Genomic DNA, 25,352 nt, shown 5'->3' on the forward strand with positions numbered 1-25,352 from the left:
CACAGCACAAAGGGGCTGTTTATTGGGTGCCTGTGGCCAGGGATGGGGTCACTCAGGAAATAGCAGGCTGTGTTCAAAGGGAAGCCTTGCCGAGTAAGTCCTCTGCTCCAGCACCCTGGAGAAGCCCCAGAAGAGCCTGTTGGTCCCTGGAAGTGCAGAGTGGTGGGATGGCTCAGCTCTTCTTCCCAAGGCCTCCTGAGTTCAGACCTCGAGGCCTGGGTGAGGAGGAACAGTCTTGGTGTCTGCATGAGGCAGTGGTAGCTGCAGGCTCTCCTGCGGGTGCTGTCTGGGATGGCTAGGAGTCCCTGTCCCAGCTGCTTCCCAAGAGGACAGGCGGCCAAAATGCTAGTTTGCTGGCCAGTGGCCAAAGAAGGAGGTAGGCTGGTGAGATGGGCCCAGAGCTGGCCCGGAATTTGGTCTCACGGTGCAGGGGTGCAGTATGAGTGATTCTAATGCTTCCGAGTGCCTTGTGCACCCCATGGAGCTCAGACCTCTGGTGCTGGCGGAACTCTATGCAGCCTGTAAGAAAAAGCACAGGTCAGCTCGGCCCACCTGTTGAAGAAGCCTGCAGATGGTACCCGAGGGCCGTCAATGCTCAGGAGCACTCAGCCATCAGGTCCTCGGCTCTGCCCTTGTAGTGTCCTTGTCCCCAGAGACTACCTTCTGGCTTTCATCTATGCAGGTTGGAATCACCTGGAAAGCTTAAAAGGGCCCTGGCCCAGGCCTCACTCAGGGTCTCTGGAGCGATCCCCAGCCCCTGCACTTTCAGAAGCACCATTGTTTTGGTGTGAAGACACTCTTGGAGGCCGGAAAGGGGGTTCCGATTGGTTCACTGGGCTCTTTGGCTGCAGTTCTGAACAAGGAAGGGCAAATTCACTGAGACACAGTTCTGAAATATTTGTAAACAGACCATGAATCACCTCAAGAAAGATTTATGTCGGCACTAAAGATTAGAACTTCCTGCTCAAGAGGATGGAAAGTGTGGAGGGGTAGAGTCTCCTCCAGCTGGAACAGAACTGGGAGCGGATGCCTCCCCCATCCGGGAACCCTCCAACACTCTGAGGACAAACCACAGGCTCTGCTCCCAGTTGCCCTACCCCTGACCCCAGTTCTGGTGTCTCACGGTAGCACGATGTGGAGGTCTGAATGAGAACGGCTCCCAGAAGCTCCTACGTTCGAATGCTTGGTCCCTAGTGGGCGGGACTATTTGAGGATTAGGAGGTGTGGCTTTGTTGGGGGAGGTGTGTCACTGGGGGTAGGCTTTGAGGTGTCAAAGGCCCACACCAGGCCGGGTGTTAGTGGCGCATGTCTTTAATCCCAGCACTCGGGAGGCAGAGGCAGGCAGATCTCTGAGTTTGAGGCCAGCCTGGTCTACAGAGCAAGTTCTGGGACAGCCAGGACTACACAGAGAAACCCTGTCACAAACAAACAAACAAACAACATGCTTTATAAAGCCAGACTGCTGCACAGCAGCAGGTCTGCTCTGTAAATGTGCTCCTGAGTTATCTGAGCAGGTGACAGTCCTGGTGTGTATGTCCACACCTACACTTGCTTTTGTGACTTTTCTTGGTACATGGAATCCCAGAGCCCTGAGCAGCGCTGCTGGTCCCCACCCATCCAGGAGGGGGTGCTATCTAGAGATGTGCCAGTGTCTGAAGGCAGCCTGGGCACTTGTGAGAGCAGGTGGGAAGGATGGAGCCCTTGGGGCAGGAGACAGAGGCTTTGGGCAAAAATGTCAGACTGTCTGTGCTGTGGTTTCAGAGTGAGGCACATAGTGGCGTCCACTCCAAGGACACCTGGAAGGCTCCTTAGGCACGTAAGGAAGCCTTAGGTATATTGCTCACATCCAGTGCAGAGCCTGACCCAGACACTAGCCTGCTTGCTTCCAAGCTCCACTCTGATGTACTGAGGCTAGTACAAAGCCTATAAGCAAAACCTATGTCTCCTCAAGATGACACCCTACTTGTGCATGAGGCCTTACACTCCAGTGTGGTTGTTCAGAGAATTAACAAGTACCTTGGATTCTGCATGGGGGACACGGGGACTCTGCCCCCTCCCCGGCCCCCACCTTGACAACAGGGAGGACAGAGCCTTCCCCAGACATGGGAGATGCTCACCGTTCGATGAGACGGTTGTTGTCCTGGAGATCAAAGGCCAACAGCTTCATATCGTTACAAAGCTCCTGCATGCTGCCCCGGGGAGGAGAAAGGGGTGGCTGAGGCCCAGGTCACGTGGCCCAGAGCCCACTTGCAGAGGCCATGGAGCAGCCCCTTGGCCTGGCCTGGCATGAGGATGAGGCACCCTCCTTCCCCCAACTCTCCAGCACTTACTGGAAGACCAGGTCCTTGGGATCAGGGCTGGGATGAGGAGCCATGGGGTGTGGTGAGATCTGAGCCCCCGGTGCTCTGTCCAGAAGGAGCTGATCAAGGATCTGAAGGGAAGCCGTGCATTAGTCAGGAAGGACCTATCAGCTCACGGATGGCTGGGTAGGGGGTGTGCTGAGGAAGGGTAACACATCTGCCCTCACACTGTCTCTCTAGAGCCCCGGGAACTATCCGGTCTTTTCAACATGCCGTTCCTTCCCATCCTGGGGCTGTGTCTCTGGTGTCGCTGCTTCCCCTCATCTGTCCTGAACTAAATGATTCAGTCTGCCCAGTTCCCCTCTGGCTCTAACCTAAACCTCTCATGACACAGTCTGAGCCACAATTTGGGAGAGAGGCCATTCCTAGCCACTCTCTGTGGTTGCCCGCATTGCATGCTGGGAGCCACGTGTGGCTGTCTCCTAGAAGGGCCTACTTTGTACTCTTTGTGGCCAGCTAGATAAATGCTTGGACAGAGTGACTCAGAAGACCAAGGAGAGTTCACATAACCTCTCAGGAGCAGCCTTGGGACCTCCACGCGGCACAAACCCGGAGTAAGATGTCCTAGGAGTCGGAGCCCTTGCTTACAGGGCTTTTCAGTCTGAAATCTCTAGGAATGTTCCTATCTCAGGGCACATTTGTAGGTCAGAGACCTCCAACCTTCATGAGCATCCCTGAGTTCGTCAAGGCTGCTCTGTCCCCTGGCAGGAAGTGATCCAAATGCCCCTTCCCTTCAGCAGCCCCCTGGGGCCCCCAAAGCGCCCACACCTTGCTCAGGCTCTCTTGCGTTTCTTGGGCCTCTGTGTTACAGGCAGCCACAGAGCGGCCAATGAGGTGCAGGTGGTTCTGGGCCTTCTGCACCTGCCTTGGGAGAAACAGAGGAGATTAGAGCAGGCCATGGCTCGCCAAGGCTGGTGCCAGCTCACCGGGGGGAGGGGGGGGGGTCCTAAGCACTGAGCTTCCTCTATGACTCTGTCCTTTGGGATGTCACTCATCTCCTGGGAACTGAGAGAATAATCCCAAGAGAACCAGGGCAGGGACCAGTAACAACACCCATGTGGGTGAGGCTGGGTCACTCAAGCGATCAGGGCCAGCATAGGGGCAGGTAAGGCAAGAGAGACAGATAGCCCAGGCTAGCACACGTATGTGAGGAATGACAGCCCACACTAGATGACAGCCCACACTAGAGCGTTTGTGTGAGGAATGTCCACCCTTCCGTCTCCATAACAAAGTAAGGGCCAGACTTGGGAACTCTAATCTCTAATCGGAGGTCACGCAGGGACATTTCCCCATGGCACAGAGGAAATCAAGTCGCAGGTCTATTAAACCAAAAGTTGGTTCTCAGCTCTGGACACATGTTAGAGTCCTCAGGGAGAGCTTTTAAACTAGTATCTAAGACCTGCCTAGGCCCCTCCCATCAGTATGTTGGGGGGCGGGGTGCCAGGCATTGAATTCTAATGGGAGGGTGAGAGGAACCCAGCCACCCAGCACACAGAAAACTGTCCTCTCTTCTCAGGGCCGCAGCAAAGTGCAGCAGGAGACCACGGGGCCTTGAAAAAGGAGTCTCGAACTCCAGAACAGTGTGAAGGAGGGCATGTTTAGTAGGCAATGCCTGACCCTGCTTCCCTGCCCGTTTGAAGTCCTGTTTCTCCTCCTCCCTAGGGAGCTGGTGTTCTCCCTAGACGGAAGAGCCCCATCACACCAGACAGGGAGGGCAGGTAAAACCCAGATTTTAGGGGTACCTCTACCCATGTTCTAGTCCCCAGCCTGCTGTTTATTAGCTGTGTGACATTAGGAAGAGACCAGTTCTTGGAGCCTCGGTCCCGTCATCTAAAAGGAGGTGGTGGCATTTGCTGTGTCAACACCTGGGGACCAGGTAAGCACAGTTGTAGCAATCACCCAGCAGACCACCTGGCCCACTCAGTTTTTCCCTTCTCAGGAACTCCTTTCCTGCTCAGGCCCCACAGAGCCCAGGGTCCTCTGAAGTCTGGAAGGGCCAGGCTAGCCCAGGCTCCATGAGCTGAGAGGAAGGGCCGGGCTGTTTACCTTATCCTCTTGCCATGTGTGACCAGCGACACCTGATACTTCTGCACACACTCCTCCTGGAACACCTGCAGCAGCCTCTTGGCTAAGTGGCTAAAATTCACCCTGGAAGGACAGAGAATCCACGATCTAGAACTGAGCCGCCCGTCACACGCCAGCCCCCTCAGCCCGCAACCGGGGCACCTCTCAGGAAGCGAGGATGGCCACACACTCAGATGGTGAAGCCCAGAGTCCAGCAAAGCCACATGTTCCAACCAGGAGGCAGGGGAGGCCCATATGGTGGTCTGTGAATGCATGCACTCTCAACTTGATTCCCGGGAGAAGGAAGGATGCACGACTATGGAAAGCTTGTGAGTGAGTGTGTGTGTGTGTGTGTGTGTGTGTGTGTGTGTGTGTGTGTGTGTGTGTGTGTGTTAGAGCTGTTATAGCTCTGGGGGAGAAAAAGAAAAATCCCCAAATAGCCATCAGAGCGGGGAGGCCTGGCGCATGATGTGGGTGTCCAGGAAACGGTATCGACGAGAAGCCGGGCATGCCCAGGCCAAGCTCAAAAGCATCGAGTGGGAAGAAGGTGGCCAGTGAGAATAATTCAAGAGAAAATCCTACAGACAAACTTGTTTGTGACGAGAGGAAAGCCAGTTACATCACGGCTGTCTGTGAGAAGTCCCTGACCAGCCAGCTGTTCAGTGTCCCACCCCTGACCCTGTATAACCTACTCGGGTCGTTACCCCCCCTCCCCCACCACCGCCATGGCCAAGGGTCAAAGCACTTGAGTATTTCCCACCTGGAGTGAAGACTCACCCTACCCCAGTGACCTCCACCCTCCTGCCCACCTGCCAGCCAGGGAACAGGTCACTCACTTATCCAGCTTGTGGATCTGCTCCTCGTTGTAGCTGAGTCCTGAAGGAAACAGACGGGGATGATTGTCACCACTCAACTAGTCAGCAAAGCAAGTTAAAAAGTTGGAGACAGCCCTGGGTGGGGCTATTTCATGGGGTCTCGGGCCTAGGGGAGCCAGGAGGGGGATGAGGAAATGGGACATCAAGTAACTATGACAACGTTATTAGAGTGACCGCGTGGCTGATTTAGGGACAAAGGAGCTGAGGAGAAATGTAATGTATGGGGCTCCAGAGGGAGGCAAACCTGCTGCGTGCGTGCGTGCGTGCTGGATGAAATGGTCCTCATGGGATGCGGCCATGGCCCGTCAGCCACTACCCTCTCCAGCTGGCAGCTGGTTGGCTCCATGCCTGGAGCTACTCACAGATATGCCACCACCTTCTAACTCTCCCGCTCCGCCCAGCAACTCTTTTCAGAAGGAGCAGTTTTGGGTAGAAGTGTCCTTGCCTGGACCTAGGCTACCACCCCAAGATCGTAAAGCTCATGCACTGAGGCGACACTGCCCCCTGCTGGGCTTTGAGGGAATGGGTCTCCAGAGCAGTGGTAGCCCCCAAGATGCCGGTTTGCCCTTCCACTTTCCCATCCCATCACCCCAATAGGAGGATCCCCTTCCTGGGCCTGCCTTGTGAAGGCCAGGAGACCTGGACGCACCCCAGGCCCCCCTCCTTCTGGCAGGCAGCTGTGTACAAGTGACTTGGCTCTGGAGGCTGGTTGTGCGCCCATCGTGTGCACACATGGATGCCTATGCGGATCACGGGAGAGTGCCCCGACCTTCCAGAATGGCATCGTGCAACACTCCAGGTGCCGGGAGTTGTTCCTATTTTTAATAAAGTACTCTGAAGGAGCAGTCAATATGGAAACTCGCGAGGCTGTAAAAGGGGATGGTTAAAAGAAGCTGGACCAGCCTGGTCTGCAAAGCGAGTTCCAGGAAAGGTGCAAAGCTACACAGAGAAACCCTGTCTCGAAAAACAAAACAAAACAAAAAAAATAAAAAATAAAAAGAAGCTGGACCAGCCGGGCGGTGGCGCACGCCTTTAATCCCAGCACTCAGGAGGCAGAGCCAGGAGGATCTCTGTGAGTTCAAGGCCAGCCTGGTCTACAGAGTGAGATCCAGAACAGGCGCAAAGCTATGCAGAGAAACCCTGTCTTGAAAAACAAGCAAAAAACAAAAAAGCTGGACCTAGAACAATTGAGCTAATTAGCCCTTCTTTGCCTCAGTTTCCCAAACTATAAAACAAGGAAAGTTGAGATGCATAGAGGATTGTTGTTGTTTGTTTGTTTTTGAGACAGGGTCTCTCTACGTAGCCCTGGCTGGCCTCGAACTCACACCAGGTCTGGAACTCACAGATATCTACCTGTCTCAGCCTTTTGAGTGCTGGAGTCAAAGTCAGGCACCTCCACACTCGCCAGTGCATAGAACACTGAATAACTCAAAGACGATGGGGTCCTTAGGCTGGTGCCCACCGTCAAGGCAATGTTTAAAGCTTTGGTGGCAGGATTATGGAGTCCCAGACATGGAGGTAGACAACTTGTGACCCTCCTGAAACCACAGCAACGGCCGGCTGGGTACAGGACCCTGATTGAGTCTCAAGTCCCCCTGCTCCCATGGACGGGGGACTTGCCTTCCCCATGCTCTCTGAGGCCAGACTCCAGAGGAAAATGAAGGCCCCAAAGGAGAGAGGCCGTGTTCCCTAGATCCCCAAGTCCTCAATGATGACCACCAGACTCAGGTTGCTATGGAGCACCTGACATGTATCCATGGTGACCGAAGGCTTGGATTTTTAATTCAATGTATGCAACTAATGTAAAATTTAAAACTGAAGCAGGGTGAAATGTTTTTTCCCACTAAGTCCAGCTCTATAATTTTGTTAAGATTTACCACATTTACTGAACACTTATCTTCTAGACAGAGATATAAAGTATAAAATACACATGGGATTTTGAAAATTTAGCATGAAAAGGAACACAGAGTGTCTTTTTAGTGGTTTTGTTTATATTGAGAATATGCTGAAATGACATTATGATACGTTGAACAAAATGTATTAAATTAATCTCGGCTGTTTTTTTTTCTTTTTAATTTGACTGTGAGAAAGCTTAAATTACACATATAGCTGGATATTATGTTTCTCCTAACAGTGCTTTGTAGACTACCCCGGGACCGGAAGAGCACTAGGCAACGAGGCAGATATGGAAATGTTTGGAGCATAGCGTAGGGATGGAGAGTGAGCTTTGACATGTTAGCTCCCCAGCTAACTGGAGCGTTTATTCCCAGGCTCCCCCAACTCCATCCCATCCCTGCCCAGGTTCAAGCCTCAGCCTGCTGCTCTACCCTACTCCAACTCAGACAAGCAGGTTTCCATTCCCAAGCCTGTGAAGCATTGCCCCCGGCCAGAAGGACTTTGTGGGCATTTAAAGATAATGTAAGAAATCTCCTAGTTTAGGAACTCTAAACTCCAGGATTTCTTCTGGTCCCCATTCTCAGACAATCTGGGTCTTTTGGTGGTCCAAAGACCCAGTGGAGGGGCTGGGGAGATGGTCTAGTGAGCAAAATGCTACTGTGCAGTGTAGAAACTAGAGTTCAGATCATCAGCACCCATGGAAATGCTGGGCAGGCATGGTGGCCACCTGTGACCCCAGTGCTAGGCAGGTGGAGACAGGCAACACCCAGAGCAAGCTGGTTAGCTACATTAGTCAAATTGGTGAGCTCTGGGTTCAAGTAAGAGACTCTGCCTCAAAATATAAAGTGCAGAGCAATTGAAGAAGAAGCCTAGCAACCATCTCTGGCCACCACAACAGGTAAACACACATACACTCGTGCATACACAAGACACATGCCTGCATGTGATGAGCTCTTGAGCGCCCGCGCGCCCCTCCCCCACACACACACCAAAACCAAACCAAATGAAAGACACAGTAGATAGGAAAACACTTCTGAGAGTACCCTGTCAAGGTAAAGGGTCCCCTTCCAGGCCCTTTCCCACATTATCCATGCTCCCGCTCACTCTGTCCTGCATCCATGACACCCAAGCTTCTCTCATGACAGTAGACATGGTTATAATGTCTCTCGGTAGCCTACAGGCAACATGCAGGCAGGGACTCTCCTGCCTGAGGCCAGCTGCACCCTAGCTCCAGGCAGTATACACTAGTGAGCCTCCGACCATGCTGGGTTGATAGAAAGGAGAAGGGAAGGAGGGTCCCTAGGGGTTGGCTCTCCGACGCTCACCTGGCCTCATCCTAGATTTCTTGAACTGCTTGTAGATGAAGTGCATCTTGTCCAAACAGCACTGAATCTTCTGGATACTGTGGGCAGAAAGCGGGGAGACTCAAAGGTCGCAGGGGCAGGAAGAGGAGGGAGCTGTCTCCCGGCCACAGAGCAGGGTGGGATGAGATCCGGGGGTGGGGGAACCCGGCCTGTCTCTAAGCTTATTTAGATAATTTAGATCAAGCTCTCCTTCTCTATTCTAGATCTCTCTCTCGATATCTCTCTCTCTCTCTCTCTCTCTCTCTCTCTCTCTCTCTCTCTCTCTCTCTCTCTCTGCCTCCCCCCAAGCAGGTGAAACAGAGAGTCAGGACTGGGTAAAAGGGTCTATGTTCTTACATAGCTGCCCCATAGAAGGAACTTAATGGGTCAACAGCTCTACCTAAGCACTAATGAACCCATGGTCCCCCTGGAGCCAGGGGGTGGGGTGGGAGGCGGCCTCTCAAGGGCCTGTCAGCCTGGGGTTTAAAGTCAATCACTGCTTCTTCCCCTTGCCTTTCACACTGGATACAGCAGCTTCCTTTAGGGGACTGGGGCGTCCTCCCTCACCCTCAGGCCTGTTTGGCTCCACTTCCTCCCCAGAGGTTTCCTGGGATACCACCCCAGGCACTTCCGGATTGGGTAAGGTGCAAGCGTATTGCCAGGGCTCAGGTAGCCTGAGAGGATGAGATTGGCCGAGATGTGTCCAGAGCCATTGTTTCACATTTGTGAGCCCGGGGTTGCCTTGTGATTCCAGCGAGGCACTCCGGTGCACATGGTGGGTTTACGGAGCACACTAGCAGAGTGTGGGTCAGGCACCTAATCCAACACGCTCCTAATATCCACCAGGAGAGCTGGGCACGGTGGCACACACCTTTAATCTCAAGCACTCATGAAGCAGAGGTAGGTGGAGCTCTACAAGTCTCCATGGTGAGTTCCAGGCCAGCCACAGTTACACAGTGAGACCTTGTCTCAGAAAATAAAAAAAATTTAAAAAGAAAATCACCATAGATGAGACAGAGTACACACGGCTATTATTCATTTTAGACTAGGTTCTGTGAGGGGACAGCTAAGGAAACCCTGTCATCTTCAAAGCTGTTTGAGTTTAGGGACATTAGATCTGTAGAGACCTCAACTGCCGTGGTCACAGTGGAGCAAGGCTCTGCCCTCGGTGGACTTGGGCGGGCATTTTTGGGTTTGTGAAAAACAGTAATAAGGTTCTTTAAAAGCTGGAATTCAGGAGCTGGAGAGATCAATTGGTGGTGTAGAGCACCTGCTCTCAGAGAGGACCTGGGTTCGATTCCCAGCACCCAAAGGGTGGTTCACAACCATCTAGAGCTCCAGTTCTGGGTGATCTGATGCCCCCTTCTGGCCTTGGGTGGCACTGCGCGTATGTGGGGCACAGACATAAATGCATGCAAAACACTCGCACACACAAAATAATAAAATAAAATAAACTTGTCTGTTTTTTGAGACAGGGTTTCTCTGTAGCCCTGGCTGTCCTGGAACTCACTCTGTAGACCAGGCTGTCCTCGAACTCACAGAGATCCACCTGCCTCTGCCTCCCAAGTGCTGGGATTAAAGGCGGGCAGCAACACTGGCTCCCCCAACCCCTGAGAGTGTTTAAGTCTATAAGGCTTGTCTGCCTGTCTGTCTGTCTGTCTCTATCTATCTATCTATCTATCTATCTATCTATCTATCTATCTATCTATCTATCATCTATCTATCCCTGTCTTTCTATCTTATCTATCTATCTATCTATCTATCTATCTATCTATCTATCTATCTTACTTACCTACTTACTTACTTACTTACTATGTGGTACTGGGAGTTAAACCTGGAGCCTAGCACATGCTAGGCAACTGCTCTACCACCATGCTACAGGCCAGGCAAAATAAAATTTAAAACATTGCTGTAGATTGCTGTCTGCTGTAAGCTTTGGAGGTAGCTGTATCTGCCCTGAAGGCCACCTGTCATTTACTGATTGTGACTTCAGGAAGGAACCTCACAGAGTGAGCCTTCCCATTCATAACAGAAATCAGCAGCACTGGTGTTTGGCGGACTCGGAGATGCTCTCAGTGAAAGCAGACACACCCAGAGAGGAAGCTGAGAGCTCCTGCCAAGTTCCTGCACCTCCTATGACTCCCTCCTTATGATTCAAGCTCTCCGTTAAGGAAGGACCCAGGTTCTCACTCCTGAGGCTGCTCTCAGGGAGGGCCTGGCTCTTCCTTGGATTCCTCCTCCCACACCCTAGTACCTTGCCCTAGCACAGAGCAATCAGGCTGACTCCGAGAAAGGTTCTCAGCCTCTGGGGCCACCTGCAGCCCCAGCCTCATCACATGGACAAAGGAAATCCCACCCACCTTCTGTTGTCCTCATGGATCTGATTCCGGTTCTTCAAAAGCTCTCCGCCCAGGCAGCTCAGGCTCATTTGGGTCTCTGTGACATTGTGGGAACATCTAGAGAGGACCTCTGAGAACTGTGGGGCCAAAAGAGAGACTCCCATAGGGTCCTTAACTCAGGGCTATGCTGAGCAATCTGCAGGAGCATCCCTACCCCCATCCCGCCCTTTATTCCTACAGCTCTGCCCCTGGCTCACTCACAGTCTGCAGCCTGGACCTCAGCTCTGTGGCCTCCTTTAGTTCCTGGAAGTCAGGCATCTCAGCCCTGCTGCTGAGTCTGGAGGGGAGTAAGGAAAAGGCCATGTTGGGAGCTCAGGAGGCAGATGAAGAGGTCAGGAGCTCTGAACCCATACACTGGGCACAGCTCCTTTGCCTTGTTGGCTTTGGGAGAGAGTTTAGAGTTTGAGACAGAAGAACCAACTTGACATGGTTGTAATATTGTTGAGCATTGCAAAGAATAAAAGTTGATAGCCAAATGAATGGAAACACATGAACTATGAACCAAAGGCTGAGGGGGCCCCCAGCTGGATCAGGCCCTCTGTATAGGTGAGACAGTTGATTGGCTTGATCAGTTTGGGAGGCAACTAGGCAGTGGGACCAAGTCCTGTGCTCATTGCATGAGTTGGCTGTTTGAAACCTGGAACTTATGCAGGGACACTTGGCTCAGTCTGGGAGGAAGGGACTGGACCTCCCTGGACTGAGTCTACCAGGTTGATCGCAGTCCTCGGGGGAGGACTTGTCCTGGAGGAGGTGGGAATGGAGGGTGGGCTGGGGGTAAGGGGAGGGGGTGGGAGGGGGTGGGAGGGGGGAGAATAGGGGAACCCATGGCTGATATGTAGAACTGAATGGTATTGTAAAATAAAATATATATATATATATATATATTTAAAAAAAGAATAAAAGTTGAAATAGATTAAAACTCCCAATTCAAACGTACAAGCCTACAATACAAGGTAGCTATTAGTAAACTCTTGCCAGAAAGTTCTATAACTAAATAGAATGAAGTTCATCCCAGTGGAAACTGTGTTTTTTGACAACCAATAGCACATTAACGGGAGAGTACTGGGCCACAGTAGTCCAGGACTTGGAACATTAGCATCCCATTGCCCCAGGGAAGCAACTGACACTGAACTCAAAGAATGATTGAAAAGGGGACAGTTGCAATGTGACAAAGTCACAACACCCCGTCTCTTTTGCAGGAAAAATACACCTACACAGTAGAGGAATCACATGACCACTATCTGTGGTGTGTAGACAGACAGTACCCTGCCTGGTCTATGGCATGTTCTTACACAAACTGTTTAACTTGACTCCAACAGTCCATGGAACCCCTAACATACCAAAGATGCCAGGGAGGAAGAAGAAACCAAATGTCAGCAAGAGACAGTCCTACGAACCTGAGGGTGGGCAGTGAACTGAGGACCTCTGTCTTACGAGCCTGAGGGTGGGAAGTGAACTGGGGACCTCCGTCCTACGAACCTGAGGGTGGGAAATGAACTGGGGACCTCTGTCTTATGAGTCTGAGGGTGGGCAGTGAACTGGGGACCTCTGTCTTACGAGCTTGAGGGTGGGAAGTGAACTGGGGACCTCCATCCTACGAGCCTGAGGGTGGGCAGTGAATTGGGGGCCTCGGCTAAACCAGCAAAGGTGGGATGAGAACTCACATAAACTCAAGGAACAAAGATAGACAATGTGGTCCTGGACTGGTTCCCAGTGTGGACCCCACAAGCTGCAGAAGGAGACTGGAGGACAAGTATGCCAGAACACTTCCCATCCCAATGGGTCCAGAGGGGATGCGAATGTACTGATGGAGAGGGCCCACCAGCTGAGAAGGGCAGCATGCTGGTGACGTTTCTACTCACAGAGAACGGTGGAGAAGGACACAGACGGAGCAGTGTGGTGACTCTGTCTGCCTGGGAGGTGCTTCCGCACGTCCTGACTTTCTCCTACCAGCCTATATTCTTTTTTTTTAAGACTTTTTTTCTTTATTTTAATTTTTTCATACAATATATTTTGATCATATTTCCCCTCCCCCAACTCAGATCCTCCTTATATCCCTACTCATTCAGCTTTATGTTCTTTTTCTCTCTTAAACAAACAAGCAAACAAACAAACACAGAGACAAAAATAAAAAACTGATAAGACAAATGTCAAAACAAAGGGAAACATAGCCCTGCCTCCTCCCCTCAAAAATAACAACCATGGAGTTCACTTCGTGTTGGCCAACTACTCCTGGCCATGGAGTTCACTGTGGAGTGGTTGTTATACCCAGTGAGACGCCCCTGGAGAAAACTGATTTTCCCTTTGCAGGCAGGGATCAACTGCAAATAGCTTTTTGCTTAGGGGGTGGGACCTGGTGTCCACTTCCTCTCTCAGACATTAGCATATTCTCTCTCTCTCTCCTTTTTTTTTTTTTTTTTTTTTTTTTTTGGTAATAGGGTTTCTCTATGTGGTCCTGGCCATCCTGGAACTTGCTTGTTATGTAGAACAGGCTGGCCTTAAACTCCTAGAGATCCTCCTGCCTCTGTCTCCTGAGTGCTGGGATTAAAGACATATGCCACCAGAGCCAGTCAGAATCGTCTTTACATGATAACAATCAAGAGAGAATCCTGCATCTTTTTGCACAGAAGACGGAAGAGGTGAGCAGAGCATCTCGGGAGTCCACTGAGGCTCCACGTGGGTGGGGACACTGTATCCTTTACCCACTGGAGAGCTCCAGGGCCCCACAGTGCTCAGCACACAGCATGTCCCATGTTGATGTTACTTACTGAGGGGGTGAATTTATATAGTTGGGGCTTGGGGAGTGTGGAGACCTCAGGATTGCTGATGTCCTGATAGCCAGCTATTCCTCCAGCCAGAGCCCTTCAGGACAGAGTAGGAAGGCTGCCTTGCTGAGAAAGCACCCCGAAGAAAGAAAGGATGGGCAGGCGGGAAGGATGTAACTCTGCTACCAACCACAAAGGAGACATTTCACTCGTTAAAATCCACCCCATTCCGCTGTAGAGGGAGCTGGTGGCCACAGCCCTCAGAGGAATCTACAGATCTGAGGGGGTCCAGGAAAGAATGGGATTGCAAAGCACTGAACTGGGAGACTTCAGATATTGGCAGAGGCCCAGGCAGGCAAAGGTCCTGATGGCCTGTGGTCCCCTGCAAGCCAGAAAAGAGATCACATCTGGTCTCTGGCTCTATGCGGGCCCCTCGGCTCTCCAGCCTCCTCCACACACCTGACTCTCTTGGCCTCAGAGCCTTGGAGCCAGAGTGGAAAACCCATCTAGCTGACACCTGCCTCCTATATAGCCTGTCAGTCCAGGACAAGGGGCAGACAGACGCCCCACACCTTCCTCCACACATCTCTGCCCAGACTGAGAACCCATAAATGACCACCGTGGTCAGGTTTTTTTGGTACCAACCTCTCTCTAAATGGACCCTCCAGGACGCCATGCCTTCCCCGCCTCTCTCCCTGACTTCACCCCAGGACATTCGCCTCACAGCAACCCTTGCATCCTCCACCAACTTCGGCTTTCTGGGCTCCAAACCTTGGTGCTTTGGCTCCCTATCCCGAAAGGCCCCTTCCCCAGGCTCACGTACCAAGGAAGGACAGACTGCACCTGGGCAGCCCAGGCCCTTCTGTGGACAGACGTCTCACTCTATCCTTCGGTCCGGTCCCATCTCTGTGCCCTGCAGGGGACCAGCCAGAGGATGTCCAACAGGAATGCTCGGGGTGGCTTCTACCCTCTGTCACCATCCAGAGGGACTCAGTCACAACGGGCTCCAGTCCTATCATCCGGAAACACTCTTCTTCCCCTTTATCCTCGCCCACCATCAGTGTCTGCCAGCCCCGGGCTCACACAGAGATCAGCCCACGCTGGGAAACTCCCCGCACTTCCAATGGAAAGGCTCAGGTTATTGGGGGACGGGGCGGAGAAGGGGTCAGGAATGTCGTCACCGCCTGACGGGAAAGGCTTCCCTGGGCTGTAGAACTCCCATCTCTGGCCACCCCCACCCTCTGCCCTCCGGGATTCAGGCTGTGTTTACTCCTCAGCAGCACTCTGGCCAGCAGCCAGCGGCTCTCCCCTCGCTCTTTCTCTGCACCCTCCACTGGCTTAGCTTCCTCCTTCCCAGGCTCTTCCTTTCCACCCCAGAAGGCAAGGACAAGCGGAAGACCCAGAGGAAATAAGAGGAAAGGTGTGGAGGCTGAGACAGCCTGGCTCTCCATCACTGGTCAAGGGCAGAGACAGCAGCTGGGATCGAGTCCTTCCTCGGAATCCTCTCTGGGGCTGGCACAGAGTGTTTCAAGTCATTCAAAGTCCTGGTGAATTAAGGCCCTACCTGGGGTAGGGGGCTGCTCTTCATGGGGCACGAGAGGGGGGGACTATGCTTTTGAGGGTTGGAGGCTGCCCTTCCCGAGGTAAGGCATTGTCCTGGAGCCCAGAGAGGCAGTGCCCACGTGGGTTTCTCCCAGCTGAGGATGGGTACCATGTGGAAAGATGGGGTATGAAGGATGGGGTGAGAGTGCTCATGTTGTAGGGGGTAGGAACTCTGGTTGGGGGAAGGCCGGGTACATCGCAGGGGTGAGGAGCAGAGAGGAGAGCTGAGCCCCCCCCACCCCACCCCGCTGGCCTAGCTGGAACACCCACCTTTCGATGCCCAGGCTGCTGCTGAGGAAGAGGAGGGCTGTCCGCGTGACCTCCAGTGTCTGCTGGCACGTGTTCTGAAGCATCTCCCTGTGTGAAGGCAGCCCTAGTCAGAGCCACCCGGCCGGGGGGCACTGTGCATGTAGGCGTGGCCTTAGAGAGGGACAGGAGAGGTCTGGACGGGTGTGCTAGGCCCCCCTCCAGCCCCCCACAGTACTCACAGGATCCAGTGCAACCCTCGAAGCATCAACGCCTGCCCATCCAGCAGGACCCGCGCCAGCCACAGGGCCTGGAAACCAGCAGCCAGCACCCCCTGAAACACATAGATGGGCAGGGCGGGCCTCCCCCGTGTGTCAAACCCCCTTCTGCCTCCTGGGGGCGCCCCTCACCTTAGCGGTGCTGTAATCTGCCTGTAGGTCGACCTTGGGGACGAACTTGGGGACATCCAGAGCAGCTGCAGACAAAGACCCTGTCTGAGGGGCCTGCTTCTATGGGCTGGGTCAATACTGAGGCCATTCTTCCTTGTTCCCAGCTCACAGGCACCCCTCACTGCCGGATCTCCCACCTAAAGCTTCCCAACTCTCCCGGTGCCCCTTGGCTTGCCAACCTTGACCCAGTGGCTCTTACGTGTCTCAGTTCTTCACTGCCACCTTGTGGTCAGGTTTGAGAACTACACCCTAAAGCCCAAAGCCCTGCCTCTCCAAGCCCGCAGACTAATTCTCTCGCAAGGTTAAAGCCCCTCCCTTACCTCCGAGGAGGACTAAGCATATTTCAAATGAGAAGGAATATTCCTTCTAGAAAGTAAGGAAAGGACAAAGCTCTGGGCCTCGGCCCACCTGCCCTTCTCTCCAGCAGCCCAAACTACCCAAAGCATCCCCCACCAGTCAGTCACAGAGATTGTCGAGGACATAATGGCTCCAAATGCCCCGTCTCTGTTGGAGGATCTGGAGAAGGCCAAGAAATTCTCGTCACCAGCTGAAGTCACATGGCAACTCAGAGGTGTGCGTAGAATGAAAACCAAATTTACTTCTACCGTGCGGGCCAGAGAAACATTTGCCAAGAAAACAAGCCATGTCCTGGGTTGTAAACCCAGATGTTCTGGAGGAGAGCATCTCAAGTATAATAAAAGATTCAGCCTGAATGGCCCTACTCACGGTCCCTGAAGGCCAGCCCCTTGGGTGAGTCACTGGCCACGCTGAACAGAATCAGAGGGCTGTCCGCGGCGGTGGGGGCCATGTGCTGGGCTGAGAGGCTTGGCTCCAGGACACAAGGGTGACCCTCAAAGAGGTACTCCTGGTGTTTGGGGGGCACGTTGGTCTGCTCATATACAGCCTCCAAAAAGATGGCAATCCTAGACCCAGGAGAGGAGGGGGCGTCAGCATGCACCCTGGGGAGGGCTCAGCTTTTGGGGGGGGGGTAGGGTCCATGGGGGTGGCTTTTTCATTAAAGGTGGAGAGGCAAAAAGGGCAGAGTTCATGTACAACGGGAAGAGGACTCAGGAGTTCCAACGCCTGGCCTCTGGCTTTGTGTCCAATCCTGCTGTACCCTCCTTAAAATTCTCCTGATCTCATGCGGTGACCCGGGTGTTGGGGCACACGCCTGGAATCCCAGCTCTTGGAAGGCTAAGGTAGGAGGATAAGAGTCTGAGGTCGGCTGGGCTACACGGCAAGAGCCTGTCTCCAACAGCCAAGACAAAGACTTCAGTGAGTGAAGGGTTCTATGAAAAATAGACCATAGACCCGGGAAAGAGAGAGAGCGCCCCACCTCTGAGACAGATTAATCCAGGCTGGCGCTGTAAAGAGTATGGAAGCTAGAACACAAACACGGAAGTCTGTTTGACTTGAACTTGGTGGAAACAGTACTTTTTCCCACTGTGTTTTGGGAGATGCTCCCTTGGACCACATCACTGCTTGGACGGGGGGTGGGGGGGTGGGGGAGTGGGGGGATGGGGGGTGGGGAGGGGGGGGGGTGGAGACTCTTGTTCCCTCTCTCTGCTGGTCTCACTTACGTGTTGTGGGCGTGGATGTAGATGTGATGTAAGACCGCCTGGGGCAGGGAGAAGACGTGGATGACGATTCGCTGCAGGATGTCACTGGTCTCTGCAAAGAACTGATCAAAGCCCCAGCACTTAGCCTGCTCTACCTCCAGGATGTTGGCCAGGATGGGTACCAGCTGGCTCTGCAGCCCCCTACACACACACACACAAGACATGAAGATTGTCAGAGCTAGGACCCGAGCATCCAAACGGAACCTCCCAGGCTACAGAAGGAAAGTGGAGGGCCCCGGGGCTCTGTGGATATAGCCTGGAAGTTTTGACTCAACAGAGAGAGAAGCGATCCCTAGCTTAGATTCCATAGAGAGCCCTCTCACTTACATGGACAGTCTGCAGGTGATGGGCAGGCTATAGCTCCACTCCAGCGGCCCATTTTCCTGCCTCTGAATCCCTGAAATGGCCCCGGCTGGCTTCTCTGTGGTGATTCTGTGCCTATAGTGGGGCAGATTTAGGCCACTAGAAACTTCCCTCCCCACCACCCATCATCCATCATCCTTTCCCTCTCATTCACCGTACTTTAAGAAACAAACTCCAAACAGAGCACAGTCCACGTCACCCAGCCACTGGGAGGTAGGCTGGAAAATGGATTTGGGGCATCCTGGCTCTACCTGTGAGATCACCTCTGCCCAGCCAAGCTCCTTGGTTTCGTCAGAGTCCTTTTCACTGTCACTGTGGCTATACCCAGGCCAGCCACCTCCACGTCTGTGCCACGCTGAGCTCAGTGCCCACTCTCTGCCCCCCCAATCTATCCTTCCCTGACAGCCCATTCCACTCCAACTTCCCCCCTTGTCCCCAAACCTAATATTGGTTCCCCACAGCTTGCCCCAGGACCAAGGGTGCAAGCACCAACCTTCCCGATGACACACCGAGAAGAGGAACACCCTGAGAGGTCTTCCATTTACTCCCAGGTGGAGAAGGGAAGAGAAGTTGACCCTTGACCAGCCCTAAGGAAGCCAACCAAGAACGGTTTCACATCCCTGAACATAGGCTGAATGCTGAACGGAGACCGCAGCACTTCTGACCTCCGAGACCATCACGCTCTGCCTCTCTGTACCTCTGCAGACCGTTAGCTAGCATCAGTGCCGTCGGAAGCGCTTCTTACGGACTACCCTGCAGCCCCACAGTCCTCTCCTCTCAACTGCCCACTACCTACAGCCAACGTAGACTTCTGCTGTCCTTCCCCAATGTTTATTTGTAAGAGCTCTTGGCGCTAGGTCCAGCAGATGTTTTCCCAGCTGCCCTCCAGCTAGAACCTTGGGAACTTGTCCCGAGACGTGGGTCCTTTTTTTCCTACATGGTATCAGTAACAATAGCTCAGCAGATCTTTGTATTGCAGGGCCCCTTACTTCAGTGGTTTGACCCCACACCTCTTTTGCTCTGGGCCGTCCATCCTGGCAGCCCCCTGTTTTCAGCTCCTCCTATGGGTCACCGAAAGACACCAGGAAGCCCCTGGACCTGGGTACCAGCTCCACCTTCGCCCCGGCAGGGTGGGTAACCTTGTAAGCTTCCTTGGCTGGCCCGGGGGGACACTGAATTAACACAAAGGTCTGTGAGTATTCTCTACCAAGCCACGGGTGTAAGCCTGTGGCTTGATTAGCAGTGGTTCTAGAGTCAAGGCAGGGACAGGGGGTAAGAGACACAGCAGGACCCAGTGGGAAGGGCCAGGTGTCGGCCAGGGAGAAGTCCAGGGTCTGTCCCCTTCATTCCCTGCTCCATCGCCCACCGTACATGATCTCCTTGTTGCGCCGGGGCCCGCCAAAGGGGATGAAGGGCAGACTACCGGTGGCTGCATGGTACAGGGTCACCCCAATACTCCAGAGATCCACAGTCACCCCGAACGCCTTTTGCTGGGGTTTGCGAAGCACCGCCCGCTCATACATGTCAGGGTGCTAAGGGAGAAAGGTAGAGAGTAGCCATGGAGGGCCAGTGTGGGCACTTCCTAGGGGACTCAGGGCGGCACACAGCAAGGGGCTATCGGCAGAGCGTCTCCAACATGTCACTTACCAGGTATTCCTCTGTACCGTAGACAGAAACGAACTTCTCATCGTCGTCCAGCTTCCGGGCAGCCCCAAAGTCAGACAGTTTATAGATGCTCTGCCCCTCCTCCCCCACCAGGCGCATGATGTTCCCAGGCTTGATGTCGCGGTGGACGATGCCGTTCTCCCGAAGGTGGTTCATGCCAGCCACTGGGGACAGACAGAGCACTACTAGCTTGGCTCCAGCCAGGGACTCGTCAGTCTAATGTCTGAGGTTTGTTGTGATGAAGAGTCTGTCCTTGAATCCAAATAGACAGGGAGTTCCCACAGGGAACTCAGGGGCACAGGAAGCACTGGAGAACAGGGAAGCCCACAGGGCTAGGAAAGGGCGTTCCAAGCCAGAGAGATGGATCACTGGTTAAGAGCACTGGCTGAGCCGGGCAGCGGCAGGGCATGCCTTTAGTCCCAGCACTGGGGAGGCAGAGGCAGGTGGATCTCTGTGAGTTCGAGGCCAGCCTGGTCTACAGAGTGAGATCCAGGACAGGCACCAAAACTACTCAAAAAACCAGAAAGAAAAAAAAAAAGAGCACTGGCTGTTCTTTCAAGTGACCCTGGTTCAATTCCCAGCACCCCACGGGTCAGCTCACAACTAGAACTCCAGTTCCAGGAGATCCAGCGCCCTCTTCTGGCCTCTGCAGGCACTGGTCATGGCTGCGGCGCACAGACATGTGCAGGCAAAACACCCATACACAGCAAGTAAAAATAATTTAATAAAAATAGTTTAATAAACTTTTAAGGGGGCTGCAGGGAAGGTCTGGGTAAGCGCTTGCCTCTCTTCCTGAGGACCAGAGTTCAGTTCCCAGCACCCATGGTGGTTCACAACCATCTGTAACCCCAGGTCCAGGGGGTCTGAAACCCTCGTCCGACCTTCAAGGGTACCAGGCACACACATGGCGCACATACATTCATGTAGGCAAAACACTCATGCACATTAAATTATCTTTTTTTTTAATAAGTGAAAAGGGTCCCAAAGACATCACAATATTGACTCATTTGGGTTTTGTGGGGAGCCCAGGGCACACTTTTTCCATCTTATTATTTATCTGTGGTAACATATACCTAACAAAATTTATCATCTAAAATTTTGTTTTTTGATATATTTCACTATGTAGCCCAGGCTGCCCCGGAATTCCTGGTCAGCCTGCCTCAGCCTCCCCAGTGTGGGGCATAATCAACCAGGCCCTTCAGTTGAACTGCTTTTAAGCACACAGCTCAGTGGCTTTAAGCACATTAATATTATGTGCAAACATCACCAACACTCCCCTGCGGAACCTTCTCCTCCTCCCCCCGAATGAAGTTCTACACCTATTAAACAGCACGCCCCACTCTGTAGGTGAAGTGTGGTTTTTGCCTTGGTATGGCTAGCTCATTCCTCAGCACACTGCCTTGAGATCAAGTTAGAATTCCTTCTGCTGCCTGCAGGCACCTAATCCCGTCAGGCTGTCTCGCCTGGCCTGTTGACTATTGGGAATAATGCTACCTTCAAGACCAGCCAACCCGCTTTTTAGAATTTTCTTCCTGCAGCTTTGAGCTGGATCAGTCACGTGGGTCCTTCTGGCCCACCCCTCTGCCTCAGGCCGGCTGGGATGCCTGTTTCAGGGTATCACACTCATCCTGGACTTTGTAGGGGGCCTAGGCGGGGGAACGGGGCATGGCTCACCCACACAGCGCAGTACCACCAGGAACTCCTCCTCAGGAAGCCCAAAGGTGTTCTCAGGGTCCTCCAGCACACTCAGCAGGCTCCCACTGGAGCAGTACTCCATCACTATCACCTTCTGCCGGCTGCCTCCCTGTGCGCGGGACAGAAGGAAGCTTGGGGAGGAGGGTACTTCCGACTTCTGCCTGTCGGGGGGTTGCTTACCTAAGAGCTCACAGCCCTCCTTCTTACTGTGCCTCAAACCCATCTCAGACACAGGAACCTAAGGTTACCTTTCCCGAGACACCCCCTCTGATTAGGCACCGAGTCCCCCTTTCCTTTCCTAATGACGTCGCTGTGTGGTCCCACACCACGGGTTCCTTACCATCCCCTCCCCCAGCCCCCTTCCCCCCAACCGCTGGACCGCAAAGGTCAGGATCAAGAGCATCCTTGGCTGACGAAGCGGAGGACGCACCGTTTCCTCCACAGCGAAGAGCTTGACGACGTTCTGGTGATCCAGCTTCCTCAGCACCTCAAACTCTCTCACTTGCACCTCGAGGGGCCGCCGATAGCTGGCTGAGTTGAAGACCTTCACAGCAACCACCTCCCCAGATTTCTGGCGTGTGGGCACAGGGTTGGCAATCAACATGGGGACCACACTGGTCCAGGGAGCCGCCCCCTTCGCCTTTAGCCTCTTCCCCAACCCAGGCGGGAGCTGGGTGGGCTCGCATCTGCCGCCCCTTCCCCCACCCAGGGGGGCTGGAGCAGCACTTGGAGGTGACACACCTGACGTCCCACAGCGGATGGCTTGCGTTACCGCTCATTTTGCCTAGGCAGTCTACCCTGCCTCCAGTTCCCGAGCACGGAGCGCGTTCTGACACAGCTCTGTGGCTACTGTGGGACAAACCCAGACTGGCCCAACCTCCTGGCCCAACCTCCCGGCCCAGCTGGGAGCCCAGCTATTCCTAGAACCCACGGGCTGTCACCTCCCTTCTTCCTTGTCCTCTAGTCCCAACATGTCTCTGACGGAGGCACCATTCCAAGGAATTTTCCAGGATGCCATTCGTCAGCCCAAACCTATGGAGTCCTTTCTCATCAGAGGAGACAGAACACAGTCCTGGGACCCTTGTCCAGCTACATAGAATCCTAATGCCCAAATGGGGGGCTAGTTCTAGGGCATGAAGGCGTCCTGAGCTGCTATTACCTTGTTTCGGGCCTTGTACACGCTGGCAGTGGCCCCCTGTCCCAGCAGGTCATCCGTGTGCCATAGGTAATTAGCTGTGCTCTGCATCTCCCAAGCTTGGCTCCCTTCCACCTGGGAAAACAAACAAACAGCCATGTGGGGACCCCAAGGTCCCATGCCTCATCTGCCACAGATAACTGATAGTCAGCCATCAGCTCCCAAGACCACCCCACAAGGGCTCAGTGTGGCCACGGCACAGGCACGGGACCTGGGGAAATGGTGGTACAGGAAGATTAAGTAAGTTCTCCCCAAAGAAACACAAGACAGCAGGAGGGCCCTTCTGGGCCCCAAGCTTGCATCTGTTATACCCATGGGGGCTTCTAGCTGTGCTGTGTCCCCGGTCCCTTCCAGCACCCTTCAGAGGTAGGCCAGTCTAGGGGGACTTTCTCTATCACCTCTTTCGGGCACTGGGGACTCAGAGTTTTGGTAGCCAGGCCTGGGATTGTCCCAGGAAGCAGACACAGTGCGGGAGGAAGAGCCCTGGGTCAGCCCGGGTCAGGCAGAGGCAGTCAGATCACCACAAATCTCCAGGATTGCAACATGAGCCTGGAACCCCTGCCCCGCCCCCCATCTCTGCTTGCGTGGCCCCAACTTCCTACTGTTGGGAGTTTAACAGTTGCTCCCCAGGCAGCTAGGCCTTGCCCAGCGCTTTCCCTGCAGGAAAAGGGCTGTAGGGGAGATAGCGGAGAAGAAAGGATGGGAGGGATAGAGGGACGGGAGGTGATGGAGGAGAGTGTGGGCGGATGGAAGACTGTCCATACCAGGGCTCAAGAGCTCTGGGGAAGATCTGAAACTGCCCACAACTCTGCTCCCCATCTTTGCTCTCATCCTCTTCCCCCCAAAAGCCGGTTCCTCTAAAGCAACTGGTCACACTCACCGCCTATCTGTAAAATAGGGTCCTGGGATGCCTCGGGGGAGGAGCGCAAGAAGGGCCCCGCCCCTTCAAGGTTTTGACATAAAGTTGTTTTGGGCAGGGCCTCTTCCTGCTCCAGCATCTCACTGGGTTTCAAACCAAAGATGGCTCAATTTTGAGCCCATTCTGTCTGTATTTTTTTTTAAAGACAGAGTAGCCAGCTCAGGTACCTCCAGTGGTAATGAGGATGGTTTTGAACTTCTGCGTCTACCTCCGAAATGCTTGAATTACAGTTGTGCACCACCATTCCCTGTTAATTAGGTGCCGGGGATCGAAGCCACGGCTTCGTGCATGCTAGGCAAGCACTCTACAGCTAGTGGTCTAATTTAAAGATGCAAACCCTGGAGAACATGGGCTTTTGAGCCATAAGCCACTTGAAGAGATTAGCATTCACGCCCTAGTTTCAGACCACACACTCACGTTTGCATTATGCAAAAGCAAGCTTGCTGGTGAGACCTTCTGAAGGCAGTGTGAGTGAGCTGCCCACATTTCTTGGTATGGCTGCAGAGTCAGCCCGATGCGAGGCTCAGGCAGGGCACACTAAAGTGGAGGTCAAGGTCCTAGCCTTGGGAGCTGGGGGTCCCAGATTGTATCACCTTCATGACTCTACCTAGGCTGGTCGAGTCCTCAACCAAACCCTGGTGTTAGGGCAAAACAGCTGAAGTCGGGGGATGGGCCTTGAGATGCACAGAGCAGAATCCCAGATGGGCCGCACAGCCCTGGGTTCTGTCCAGAAGCTCTGACTATGGCACATCTGGATCACCTCTGCATTCTTGTCTCCCACCAGGCCCTTTTCTATACAGAGTGCGCAGTAAGTAGCCTTCAGTGAGTCAACACCAGCCTGCTCTCGGGCTCCCATCCTCCTCGGGGGGCTCTTCTGTGGCAGATGTACTTACTTACCTGCACTCCAAGTGGCCCAGAGTCAGGCAGACTCTTCCCGGCAAGTGAATGTTATGTTGTTTTCTGGCTGGGGCGAGTTCAGGAGCCGAGCTACACCGGAAAGAGAATGGTGGGCGGATGAGAGGCCCCCCTGGTGCTGTTTGATTCTGAACCCCATCAAAGGCCGCCAGTCTCAGCCCTTTAACCCTTTCCCATCATCATCGTCACCTTCCCTGCAGGACTGGGGGTTTTCCAGCCTCTTTCCAGATGCTCTGGGAGCCTCTCGTGGCTCTTTTGGGCCTCAGGGAAAAGATCCCAAGCAGAGGAGGGCAGAGGCACCTGAAGCTGAGGCCCGGCTTTGCATCAGCAGGTTGGGAAGCGGAGCCCAAGAGGGGAACCTTGTTGGCCAATGGTGGTTCTCCTTAGGGCCATAATCCTCCTTGCCCTTTGCCCCGGCCTCCCAACAGTCCTTTCTGAGAGTGGTTCCCCACCCTCCCACCCCCCCCCCCCACCCCCACACAGAGGGAGTGCAGACACTACTAGGTTCCCAGCAGTCACAAGAAAGACAGGGGAAAGGGGCATTCGGCTGAGAGTTTTCTTGAGACCCCCCCACTTGGCTCCCCACGCCACCCTCCTCCACAGCGGCTGCACACTCACCCCATCTCCCAGCTCAGATGCAGGGCAATGCAGACTCGTGGGACTGGGTGGCATCCCCAGGGATTTCAGGCTTTGAAGTCAACCGTGGGCAGTGACTAGTACATCCTGGTAGCCATGGACTCCCAGGATCCACACAGAGGCCGAGATAGTGGTGATGGCCCTGGGCCTGAGGTTTCTTTCCTGCCCCTCTGATAGCCCTGGGATACCCAGAACCATAGAGCCCAGGCTCTTAGTTCTAGCATACTTCCTGATTCACTTCTCTCTCTCTCTCTCCCCACCTCTTTTCCTCCCTTCCTCTCTCTCTCTTAAAGAGACAGGCAGCTCGGCCGCTGCCACACACACCTCCACCCACACCAGGAAAGGG

General features: G+C 53.7%; 1 protein-coding gene across 5 annotated transcripts; it reads right to left on the bottom strand.

The window, feature by feature from the left end:
- Nucleotides 1–25,255, bottom strand: Ikbke (inhibitor of nuclear factor kappa B kinase subunit epsilon). Of its 5 annotated transcripts, none has more exons than XR_006061934.2 (22): nucleotides 24,989–25,255; nucleotides 24,353–24,442; nucleotides 22,501–22,611; nucleotides 21,772–21,912; nucleotides 21,321–21,450; nucleotides 19,629–19,810; nucleotides 19,353–19,513; nucleotides 17,946–18,056; nucleotides 17,580–17,759; nucleotides 16,726–16,922; nucleotides 15,961–16,025; nucleotides 15,793–15,884; nucleotides 15,575–15,661; nucleotides 11,139–11,214; nucleotides 10,899–11,014; nucleotides 8,521–8,597; nucleotides 5,261–5,300; nucleotides 4,407–4,508; nucleotides 3,129–3,221; nucleotides 2,331–2,431; nucleotides 2,118–2,189; nucleotides 1–519 (listed from the first exon to the last, which is right to left on the bottom strand). XR_006061934.2 is itself a non-coding variant. In XM_042258091.2 (22 exons), the coding sequence occupies exons 3-22, from the start codon at nucleotides 22,585–22,587 to the stop codon at nucleotides 486–488; spliced, it is 2,148 nt and encodes a 715-aa protein (XP_042114025.2). In that variant the 5' UTR covers nucleotides 22,588–22,611; nucleotides 24,353–24,442; nucleotides 24,989–25,247; the 3' UTR covers nucleotides 1–485. The 5 variants fall into 5 exon arrangements, 3 of the variants coding, with proteins under 3 accessions (XP_042114025.2, XP_076403452.1, XP_076403453.1); XM_042258091.2 differs by having other exon boundaries at nucleotides 3,129–3,225; nucleotides 24,989–25,247; XM_076547337.1 differs by having other exon boundaries at nucleotides 3,129–3,225; nucleotides 21,321–21,498; nucleotides 24,989–25,129.
- Nucleotides 25,256–25,352: the final 97 nt, after the last annotated feature.

This window comes from Peromyscus maniculatus, chromosome 11 (assembly GCF_049852395.1).
Source record: "Peromyscus maniculatus bairdii isolate BWxNUB_F1_BW_parent chromosome 11, HU_Pman_BW_mat_3.1, whole genome shotgun sequence".
NCBI classification, from domain to species: domain Eukaryota; kingdom Metazoa; phylum Chordata; class Mammalia; order Rodentia; family Cricetidae; genus Peromyscus; species Peromyscus maniculatus.

Bases quoted from the DNA above. Each gene is read 5' to 3' on its own strand.
- Ikbke (XM_076547337.1), bottom strand. From the start codon at position 22,587: ATGCAGAGCACAGCTAATTACCTATGGCACACGGATGACCTGCTGGGA. The intron at 11,015-11,138 runs GTGAGTGAGCCA...TTGGCCCCACAG, and splicing joins TGAGGTCCAGGCTGCAGACT to TTCTCAGAGGTCCTCTCTAG. The intron at 520-2,117 runs GTGAGCATCTCC...TTTTTCTTACAG, and splicing joins AACAACCGTCTCATCGAACG to GCTGCATAGAGTTCCGCCAG.